We start from the raw sequence: 11463 nt of genomic DNA on the forward strand, positions 1-11463 counted from the left end.
GTGGAAAGTGACGTAACAGAGGTCGCAAAAATTGATGAGTGCCAGGGTGGAGAATGAACGTGCACTCATCAGCACCCACCAGCCTGCCACAGGGCCCTTTCCAGAAAATCTTCTCGCAGGTCCATAACCCCTGCGCGGTGGCACTCACCCCATCTCCCAGACCCCTCGCGCGACAGCGCAGGTCCTCCGTGAGAGCGCTGGCTCCGGTCAGCCTCGGCCTGACGCTCTCCGCGCAGGACCCCGGAGTAGGCGGCTATGAGGGTCTTCATGGCTGAATATGAAGCCCGCCCAGTCACGGCCCCGCGGGAAGCCGCCTCACCCCGAGCCCCTGGCCCATGCCCCGGCCGCCGGGGCCAGGGCTTCGCGCAGAGCACGAGGGCCCCGGGACGGCGCCGAGGTTGGGTGGCTAGGACACCTGGAGCTGCGGCCGGTCAGCCAGTCGGCCAGAGGCGGCGCGGGAGAAACAACCCAGGGCGCAGCAGCGACTGCGACCGCGGTGCTGGCGTCCGGGAGCGCGGCACTTTATCACCTCACAACTGGGCGGGCGCCGACGCGGCGGGAGGGGCGGGGCGGGCCGTTCCAAGCCGCGGCCCGCGCCACTTGCTTGTGGGGGGAACAGCACCTGAGGCTCGGCTCGGCTCGGCGCGGGCCCGGGGCGGGCCAGCAGGCTGCTCAGCGTGGATCCGGGGAATGCGTGAGAAGAGAGAAACTCTGAGCCCTCATTCCAAGGGGCGCGCCCGGTTATTTCCCCCACTCCCTCAGTCCGCCCCGGGCTCTTCCCCGCGGAGATTGGTACGGCCCGGCGGCCGGTACCTGGGCGGGGAAAACCAAGCACGTGCGGTGCAGGCCGAGGACTTGCAGGGGGTCGGGCCTTTCCTCTAGGCGGGGCTGTACTTTGGCAGCAAAGATGCGAAGGTTCCGCTTTTGGTCGCTGGTATCGGAATTAGTTAGGTTAGGGCTGGGTATCTCAACCACCCAAACTGCTTCTGGCTTTCCATCTCTTTATTAGGAAACCTCACAGAGCACCTATACCCTGCTGGGTGCTGGGGACCCAGCCAGATCAGCCCAGGTTCTGCCCTTGGGATACCCACGTTGGAGGGCAGCAGAGACAGCCTCACACAGTCACTGGTGACAACGGCCAGGACAAGCGAGAAACCAGGGGTTATGGAACCATAGAGGAGAGAAGACTCTGCCCTGGGCTGGGGGAGTCGGGGGGCTAGTGCACTTCCCAGAGAGGTTGGTGCACAGCAGGTTTGGAATCAGATAGACTAGGAGCCCAGTTCTCGCCCTACCTCTCTTGAGCCTCAGTTTCCATTTCTGTAAAATGGGAATAATAATTATTATTTTGTGAGGTACTTTGAGAAGTAAACGAGATAAGGTACAAAAAGAGCCTAGGTAGTGTCTGGCACATAAAAGGCATTCCAGAATTGTTTGCCCATTAATGAGTAGGAATTTTGCAGATGGAGGATGTGAGGGCAAACAGAAAGACAGGCATAAAGTGTTAGAAAAGCCATCGTGTTTGGGGCAGGGCTGGGGGCCCTGGAGTGGCTGGAGCCCAGGCAACTGTGGAAAATGAGGCTGAAGTGAGAGGCGCGGGTGCTTGAACTGAGAGAAGCTTGGGAATGCCACTCTTGAGACATCAGGAGGGGAGCCGGGTGTTGGGAGAGCTTTAGTAGGGAAATGACTGGTCAGGTGGGTTTTAAGAGTCCTTAGCCATAGTATGGGAAATGGACAGGAGAGGCTGTAGGCCAGGAGGGCAGTGGGGCGGCTGTGGGGGGGATCCATGTGAGAGAGGATGAGCCTCAAGGCATGGCAGTGGTAGAGGGAATGGAGGGAAGGCCTGATCTAGAGAAGAGCATAGGAAGCAAGATCCACCAGAATGTGGTGGAGTGACCTGTTGGATGAGAGGCTCAGGGAATGAGTGGGGGCAACAAGCACATCAGTGATAAGACAGATTTCTTAGGCATAGCTGGAGCGAGCTAGCTGTGGGATCCCAGCATAAGAGGAGAGGAAGTCCCTGCCTTTGTGGTCTTTATCATTTTCTCACAGGGGGAGGGGAGAATGACAGAAGTTACAGGCACAGGGCAGCAGGTAATAGATGCCTCTGGTGCAACCTGGAGAGCTTCCATTTGTTCAGCCCTCTCAAGACCATGGGTAAATCTCTCAACTATGTCACTGGGCCCCAAGGCCCGAACTGGCCAAGAGTAGAAAGAAAAGCATCCCAGGCAGAGCTCCCAGCATGTGGTGAGGCCATGAGGCTGAGAAGATCTTAGTGTCTTTTAGGCAACTGAGAGTAGGCTAGTGGCATGCCGTGTGTGGGGGATGGGGGAGACATGGGGACTGGTATGTGGAAAGGCTGGGAGGTAGAAACAGGTGTGGTTTATTTTTGGGCAAAGAGGAGTGAAGCCAGGAGGATACCAAAGGTGCCAATAAATCCTGGCGTCCTCTCCTCAGAGAGAGTGCTCTTGGAGGCAAGATACCTGCTGACCTGGAAGATCCCAGGTCAGTCTGTGGCTTGTTTCTGCTCTGGAAGGGTCTCCTGTGGAGGAGGCCTGGGCTGGAACTCATGGCCCACCCACTCACCTTGGGCAAGTCAGTATCACTATCTTGTCTAGGTTTCAGATTCTGCATTATGAAATGGAGGTGACAGTTTCCGTTTTGCTGACTTCACTTGAGTATTTGAGGATAAAGTGAAATCACAGCATGTAAAAGAGTGTTATCACTGTGTTGTAATGTAAGAGATCGTTGTCTTAAATGGCAAGACTTGGGGTTACCAAGGCCTATTGGGAAGGAACATCTGTGAGAGGATGCAGACATGAGTCCAAGGGCTGAGAGTCACAATTGCTTACTTCTGTGCCACCTCACAGAGCAAGCAGCCCCTGGCATCCCAGCTTCTAGAACACTCCTTCCCCTTGGCCTCCAGTCACCGTGCCCATGGGTACTGCTTAAACAGCTTGGTCCAAGTTGGATTTGGAAGGAAAAACAGACCCAAACTTAGAGTAGCCCGGAAAGGCAGCTTCCTGTGTCCTGGGACTGTTTTCCCCTGTGTGAGGTGGGGCAAGGGGGGCTCACACCCGTCTGACTTCTCCTGGCCCCCTCCCATGCTTCCTGACATCCCTAGACTCCTATAAGGACCAGCCCTGCTCTTCCTGCAGGTGTGTGAGCAGGACAGCTGTGAGAATGTGTTCTAGGACCTGATTACCTTTCCTTCATCATCTCTCAAGCCATGGGTATATTGGGCAAATCAGAGATTGGTCAAGTCATGCCTCCAAGAAGGGCTTGACCAGGTTGGGCTTTGTGGTCCCGCCAAGAAGCTTGGACTTCATCCTGTTAGGGGGTGGACCAAAGTAGGGTTGTGAGCAGAGGGGCATCCACAAGGATGGCCCATCCTCCACCCACTTCAGTCACCAGTGTTGTACTGCCATTGGGGATTCCACGTGCAGCTTTGTAGTTTGTGAGAGGTTTGACACGTGCACCTCTGAGATACGTTTCAGTGATGGCAGTCTTAGTGCCTCCATTGCACACATGAGGAGAGTAAGTGACCAGCCTATAAGGTAGACAGGACACTTGCCCTAAGAGAGGCACAGGTAGAAAGACAGAAACAAACATGTACCAAGCTCCCTCTCTGTGCTAGGCCCTGGCTTGTGTGAGCTTGCCCAGTCCTCACAGCCACCACACAAGGGGTGATCACCCCCACCCCTTTGCACATAGGGTGCAGGGAAGTGAAGTGACCTGTCCTAATCACATAGGGAGTAAGTAGTAAAGCTGGAATTCACACCGAGTCTTCCGGAGCCTCAAACCTGTACGCTTTTCTTGCCTCCCAAGGCTGGGAGAGGGAGCATCTGTAACAGCAGAACTACTGGACGAAAGCAAATTCCCATCCGTTGCCTCCTTTACACTTCCCCCACAGCCCTGGGAGGTTAGTCCCATTTTGCAGTTGGCAAAACGAAAGCTCAGGAAATCCAATAGCTTGCCAAATAGGGTTGGGATATAACCAGTTCTCATGCCCCAAAGCTAGGGCCCACTGGGGTTAAACTCCTTTCAGTGCTCAACTCACTTGGAGAGTGGGCGGGCAGGGTTCTGGCAAGCAGAGGCAGCCTGGCATAGCCCTCTAGCCTAGAAACTCACCCGCCTCCTTACTCTCAGGAATTTGCCAGCCAGAGCAGCTGTGTGGCATGGATGCACCCCTCTTGGAAGTCTTTGCCTCCCATTTCCAAGCTCCGTACTGTCCCTCTTCCTGGTGACTTCCCCACATGCTACTTCGTGGTCAGGGGTCTGATGGTATATAGTCTTGGGTGGCAGGCTACAGAGTCTGGACTTTATTCTCAGGGCAATGGCAATGGGGAGCCATAGAGGTTTTTAGCAGGAATTTTATGCTTTAGAAAGATCATTGTCCAGGCAAGCACATCTTTAACTGTCACCTCCATGGCACCCTTCCTGACTACGTCTGCCTTAAATTAGTCAGTGTCCCTGTGGGAAACAGCCCACCCAAATTGGGTAATTTAAGGACAGTTTAATACAAAAGCTGTTTGCAAAGACCTAAGCAGACTATAGAGAAAACTCAAGGGATGGCAGTAGCCCAGGACTAGTCACCTCATAGGGAGTCTGGCCTGAAGGACTAAGAGGAGGACACCGCAGGTACAGTGGGGGCTGAGTGGAGAGGGCTGCCACATGGAAGCTGTGGCCTTTGCTGAAGGGGCACAGACAACCCACAGTGACCTGGGTTGTCTCCAACTCAGGTCCTTGTCTTCTGCCAGAACATTTTTTTTTAAGACGGAGTCTTGCTCTGTTGCCCAGGCTGGAGTGCAGTGGCGTGATCTCAGCTCACTGCAACCTCCACCTCCTGGGTTCAAGCGATTCTCCTACCTCAGCCTCCTGAGTAGGTGGGACTATAGGCACATACCACACCCGGCTAATTTTTGTAATTTTAGTAGAGATGGGTTTTCCCCATGTTGGCCAGGTTGGTCTCGAACTCCTGACCTCAGGTGATCCACCCACCTCGGCCTCCCAAAGTGCTGGGATTACAGGCGCCACCACGCCTGGTCTGGCAGAACTTCTAATTGCCCAGAGGGTAAGGCAGCCTACAGATGCCACACAGAATATCCAAGGAGAGTGCGGGTGGAGAAAGGTGGAGAGTGGGGCTGGGCGTGATGGAAGGTGGACAGCACGTGGCCCTACAATGACCCTGCCCACCTCTGTGCTGGCATCAGACTTCCAGCTTCCCTCTTTCAGAACACCTGAAACTCTTAATGTTTATACAGCTGATTCTTCCTGGAGAGGCTCCTTGAGGACCAAGTAGAATTAGAGTCCTCTCTGTGTCCCAGGGCCCAACACTGGACCTGGCCTACAGGAGGGACCTGGGTGATACTGGATGGAAGGGAGGGAGGCAGGTGAGAGGAAGGAGAGAGATAATGATGACACAGCCTGAACTGAAGGGGTGGCAAGGCAAAGGAGAAGCAAGGGTGGTTTTGATAGATGCTGAAGCTTTAGAGTCTCTAGGACTTGATGGCGTAGACAGATGTAGGGCTGAAAGGAAGGAAGCGGGTGATTGAAGATGGCTCCAGGTTTCAACCCAGAACCCAAGAGCATTGACCTGCCAGCTCTAAGGTCAGGCCTTAGCAGGGCTTGGTAATGGCCTTTGGCCTTATCTTGTGTGACAGGTCTGGATGACAGTAGAGGAATAGGGCAGGGCTGAGACCCTTGGGAGCAGCCCCAGCCTTGTTTTAGAAAGTTCTGTTGCAATGTGTACAGACAGCTGTCCTTGCATCATTCTGCCTGCTCGTTTCTTGCTCAACTCTCTCAAGGCCTTTTCCCTACAGGAATTGGGGGTGGGGTGGGGGTGGGGCAGGGGATATTACACAGAGAGCTCTCAGTACATTCATTTCTCATCTGCCCTTCTATCTGGCCGACCTTTCCTGAGACCCCCCCATACTTGTGCTGGGTGCTGTGAGTACAGTTCTTGCTCCCCAGGGGCATTCTGGGGGAAGAAACAGACACCTAAAATGACAATTATCATTCAGCAGTAGTTTCTAGCTTTTTAAAAGCAGTGAAACAATTTCTTCCTTTTTTTTTTTTTTTTTTTTGAGATGGAGTCTTGCTCTGTCGCCCAGGCTGGAGTGCGGTGGCGCAACCTCGGCTCACTACAGGCTCCGCCTCCCGGGTTCACACCATTCTCCTGCCTCAGCCTCCCAAGTAGCTGGGACTACCACCACGCCTGGCTAATTTTTTTTGTATTTTTAGTAGAGACAGGATTTCGCCATGTTAGCCAGGATGGTCTCGATCTCCTGACCTCGTGATCTGCCTGCCTCAGCCTCCCAAAGTGCTGGGATTACAGGCGCGTGCCGCGTGCCCCGGCACCGGGCCGAAAGCATTTCTTCAAATACAGCCTTGAGAGCCCAAGAAGTGACAGGGATGACAGGCTGCTGGGGTGGTCCCACAGTTCCTCAGAGTCTGTCTCTCTCTTGCCCAGCCCACACACCCTATCTCCAGGGCTCTGTGGAACACAGTTTGAAACTCCCGCTGCACAGAATAGCAAGTGCTGGGCTGGGGGATGCACTGAAGATGGGCATTCAGGCGGATGTCCCCTACACACTGTGGAAAGGCACCCTGGTGGGCTGGGACCTGGTCAGACCCATCTTCCTGAGCAAGGGCACTGAACAGGTTTGTTGGTGGATCATTTTTATATGAATACATATGCCTAGACAAGGCACTTCTCCTGGTCCATCCACCCAGACCCTGACTTGCCCCCAGACTGAATAAGCCCCCACCTTGCCACATGTTAATGTCGCTTGCTGTGTTTGAGCCTCAGTTTCCCTGTACTCCATCCAAATGGGAATAAGCATCTTCCTCCTAGGGTTGTTGTAAAGACTAAAATAACAAATATGAAGTGCCATCTGGGCACGGTGGCTCTTGCCTGTAATCTCAGTACTTTGGGGGGCTGAGGCATGAGGATCGATTGAGCCCCGGAGTTGAAGACCAGCCTGGGCAACACAGAGAGACCCCATCTCTACCAAAAAAAAAAAAAAAAAATTACCTAGGCATGGTGGCATGTGTCTGTAGTCCCAGTTGAGGCTGGGGGAGGGGAGGATTGCTTGAGTCCTGGAGTTAGAGGCCGCAGTGAGCTATGATCGTGTCACTGCACTGCAGCCTGGACAACAGAGCAATACCCTGTCTCTAAGTGAATGAATGAATGAATGAATGAATGAATGAATGAATGAATGAAAAATGCCCAGGACAGGGCCTGGCATATACTACTTGACAGGGCCTGGCATGTACTATTGTTACCAGTAGAAGTATTATGATTGAAAATAAGGATTAGGAGGACAGGTTTGCCTGGAGCTCTGACACCTTCTCCAAAGGGCTTTGAACAAACATAAAGGGAGAGAGAAGAGTAAAATGCCTGAGAAGGCAGTGGAACTGGAGGACACTAGAAATGACAAAGAACCAGGCATCTTAGCATAGGAGATCACCACAATTCACAAAGGAAAATGCTGTTTGAGCAAGGGTCCTGGAAGGAACAGAGGCTCAGTAATAGTAGCCTTAGTCAGAGGAAACTGAAAATGTCGCATGCTTGACTTAGCACGTCTTTCCTAAGCAAAGGCCCCTGTGGCAGGCCCTGGGCTGCCCAGTGCAGAGATGAGTAAGACCCAACACTGCTCTCAGGGAACCTGCAATCCAGGGAGGATTGAGCACTTTTGAGCACGGACAACAGTAATACAGGGAGGAAGTTAGAGATGTCAGTAAAAGAGGGTTCTGGGGGAATCAGGAACCCTTCGTGGAGAAGGAGCGGGCAATGAACTGCGTCATATCTATCTAAATAAACCACTGTGCTACACTATGTTTTGGCAGTTTTCAAACATTAGCAGAGGGCTGGTTAAAATATAGTTTTCTGGGTTCCACCCCCAGAGTTTCTGATTCAGTAGGTTCTGGAGGGAGGCTGAGAATGTGCATTTCTGACAAGTTCCCAGGACATGCTGATACTGCTAGTTTGAAGCCCACATTTTGAGAACCGCTGCTGAACTGCTTTGCAGTGAGACTACAGTGGACATGGGACTGCTCTGCTGTGTTAAATTGCTCCAACTGCATCTCAGAGAACCTGCAGATTACAGAAATCTGTAATCTCTAGGAAATGCTGTTCAGCTGGAGAAGCGGTTGGGAGACTGGAGGTGGGTTAGTGCCATCCTGATTTTTCCAAAAGGAGACGCAACAGTTTTCATGAACTACAGCAGGCAGTAACAGGTGTTAAACTTCAGTGAGTATTTGCTGTCTGCCAGTTACTATACGTGGGTGGATTTAGTTAAGCCTCACAACAACCCTTTGGAGTAGATACTATATGAGTCTGTTTTTCAGATGGAGAAATTGAGACACAAAGAGTTTTAAAAAATTGCCCAAGGTCACATAGCTTAGGAAGTGGCAGAGCCAGGATTTAAGCTGAGATGGTGTGCCTCCAGAGACTATGCTCTATAATAGCTGCAAAATCCTGGCCTTATTCTGAGGTCAATTGTATAAACTGCATTCTAGAAAGGATGTTCTCTGGCCCTCAAGAGAAAAAACAAACAAACAAACAAAACCCTGAGTTATCAGGAGTTACGATCGAGTCACCGAGGAGGGGTGACTCGATCAGTTTTCTTTCCAATGGCCTCTCTAGATTCCCAAACTGGCCTAGGACTAGGTCTATGGTATCAGAAGAGTCCTGAGCAGGGAGTGACCAGCAGGTCAGTGTGGGCCCTGTTAGGGAGGAGGAGCTGCCTCAGGTAGGAGTTCACTCTAGAGTGAGGTTTCCTGGTCACTCCAGGCTCCACCTCAGCCTGGCCTTATGGATTTTTTTTTTTTAATAAGTGACCTGAACAAGGATGCTGACATGAGGCATACAGGAAACACAAAGAAAGGCGGAAAAGCAAATGTTTTAGATGAGATAACTGGGATTAAAACACCCTGAAAGCCTGTAGAAGAATGTGAATCTGCAGGATGGTGTTGGTGAGGAAGACCTGTAAAGTCAGGCTTTGACTGAATGCCTCTCAGTCTCTTTCTTTGGTAACTTTGGCCTCCCCCAGGCTGCTGGGTATGCTGGGTCATGAAACTGAATAGGGCTGGGTTTTTTTTTTAGGCTGACCCTCTGAGAAAGATTGCTTGTGCTCATGGATGCATATAAAAACATTCACACTGATACCTCCACCCCCAACAACCAGGAAACAGTTCTCTCCCTCTCTTCTGCCTTGGGCCATGCCATCTTGCATAGACAGCTGTACTACCCTCTTCACTGGTCCCCTGTCTCCAGATTCCCAGAATGAGCTTTGGAACACAGAAACCAACCCATTGTTTCTCATGGCTCCCCATAGCTCTTAGGATGAGGCCCCAGCTCCTTAACTTGGCATTCAAGGCCTCACATGATCCTATTCCTGCCACTCTCTCTAGCTGCCTTCACTCCTCTCCCACCACCATGCTCTGATGTGGGTCCAGCTCCCTAGGCCCATCAGGTCACTTGCCGTGCCCCTGAACGTGCTTTTCCACCTCTGCATCCCTGCCCACACTGTGCTCTTGAACTCAAGCCCTTCCCCAAGCTCCCCCTTTTTCACACCCTGCCCATCTGTCCTGTCTTGATGCATCGTCCTCCAATAAGCCTTCTTTACGACCACACATACCCCTTTTTCAAACTTTCACTTAAAACTTTAACACTTCTGCTGCTTGCTGCCCACAGACAAACAAAAACTTTAACATTGGGGTTTGGGCTGGAAATTTGGGAGTAGAATCCTTCCCTGCTAGAAGCTCACAGCTTGAAGAAGCCACATTTTGGAGAAGCAAAGTTTGTTTTATATATATATGAGATGGAGTCTTGCTCTGTCGCCCAGGCTGGAGTGCAGTGGTGCAATCTCGATTCACTGCAACCTCTGCCTCCTGGGTTCAAGTGATTCTCGTGCCTCAGCCTCCTGAGTAACTGGGACACCTGACTTTTTTTTTTTTTTTTAGTACAGACGGGGTTTCACCATGTTGGCCAGGCTGGTCTCGAACTCTTGACCTCAAGTTATCTGCCGGCCTCGGCCTCCCAGAATGCTGGGATTACAGGCGTGAGCCACCTCCAAATAATGTATCTGTCTGCATTCCTCCCCCTCCACCTGACTGTAGGCAGGGACAAAGCTGATTCTGAGCAGACCTGGCACAAGGAAGTCATCAGAAAACATTTATGGGTTGCTCAAGGGTAAAGACTGGATCTTATCCATCTTATTACCCATTCCTGCCTCTGCAATCATGTGCACTCTGGGAACTTGGAAAATACATTGTGGCATCCAGTATTAAATCTCATGGTACCTAGAATGACTGTTGTCATTCATTCATCCATTTATTCCTTCACTCGTTCATTTAACACAGTTATTATATACACGCTCTTTGCCTTGCAAAACCTGTGCAGGTATTACAGATACAATGGTGAGAAGAAAACAGACCTAGTCCCTGGCTTCCTGGAGCTTCTGAAGTTCAAGGTCAAACTAAGACGGAGGAGTAATCTGCATTGGAGTTGGGAAGAGACCAGAGACTGATAGGAACTTAGCCCTGACCTTGTTCTTAACAGTATACATGCATCTTGTTATTTAACCTCTACAGCAATCTTGGAGGTGTGAGATCGCAACATTAAAAAGTAAATGAGTAAACTGAGGCTTAGAGAAGTGGTAGCTAGTTAGAGGAGAGCGGGGACTTGAATCTTGGTTATTTTGATATCAAAGCCCTTACTTGTTCTTATTCTATTTACCTGAGCCTGAATGGAAAAGGGGGTGGAGTGGTGGGGTGATGGGGAGAGAGAGAAAGACAGAGAGAGAGAACACTGTGTCAGATGGTGTCCAACGTGGCTTGGACAGAAAGAAAAGCCTAAATGTGGGGGTTTTCCAACACTGCCATTGGGCAATCTCCAGAATTAAGTCCATGGCCACCATTTCTTGTGTACCTGATGTTGAGAAACAGGCTCAGACCTGAGATAAACTTGAGATTTTGAACCTGGTCAGTTACCACAGTGTGGCCTCTGCCAGGCTATCCCCATCCACTTGGGGCTGGAGGCTTGATCCCCACAGCAGTTTAAACACTGTGTGGCCCTTACCGTCATGGCTGTCCCAAGCCTCACAATTAGACCAGGCACAGATGTGGAAGAAATGACTTGGCCGCTTCTGAGGCCTCCATTAGAACATTTATCATAAGATATCAAATACATTCGCAGAAAGTTGTTCATAATAGTCACTCGTTATTCTTATAATATCTGTGGGAGCTTTAGTGATATCTTTTTCATTCCTGATATTGGTAATTTGTGTCTTTACTTTTTTTTTTGACCCATCTGACTAGAAATTTATCCATTTTATTTATTTCAATAAAACTCTTTGGTTTCAATGATTTTCTCTATGTATGTATTCAGTTTCATTTACTTCTGCTTTTATCTTTATACCTTCCATTTGCTTTGGCTATATTTTGATATTTTGCCCTTTT

At 50.8% G+C, this 11463-nt stretch overlaps 1 protein-coding gene and 1 long non-coding RNA gene across 3 annotated transcripts in view; one reads left to right on the forward strand and one right to left on the reverse strand.

Moving 5' to 3' along the window:
* DGAT2 (diacylglycerol O-acyltransferase 2) overlaps window positions 1–542 on the reverse strand; it is a 32912-nt gene extending 32370 nt beyond the window's left edge. For both annotated transcript variants that reach the window (XM_012002019.1, XM_012002018.1), the window contains exon 1: window positions 149–542. In XM_012002019.1, the coding sequence (XP_011857409.1) occupies window positions 149–269 (121 nt within the window). In that variant the 5' untranslated portion in view covers window positions 270–542. The remainder of the gene's footprint in view (window positions 1–148) is intronic.
* A 94-nt stretch (window positions 543–636) lies between these two features.
* LOC105555209 lies at window positions 637–10311 on the forward strand. Its single transcript, XR_001008435.1, has 4 exons — window positions 637–792; window positions 3156–3919; window positions 6244–6660; window positions 10123–10311. It is a non-coding gene; the product is annotated as an uncharacterized LOC105555209 (long non-coding RNA).
* The last annotated feature ends 1152 nt before the right edge of the window (window positions 10312–11463 follow it).

This window comes from Mandrillus leucophaeus, unplaced genomic scaffold (assembly GCF_000951045.1).
Source record: "Mandrillus leucophaeus isolate KB7577 unplaced genomic scaffold, Mleu.le_1.0 Scaffold674, whole genome shotgun sequence".
Taxonomy (NCBI): domain Eukaryota; kingdom Metazoa; phylum Chordata; class Mammalia; order Primates; family Cercopithecidae; genus Mandrillus; species Mandrillus leucophaeus.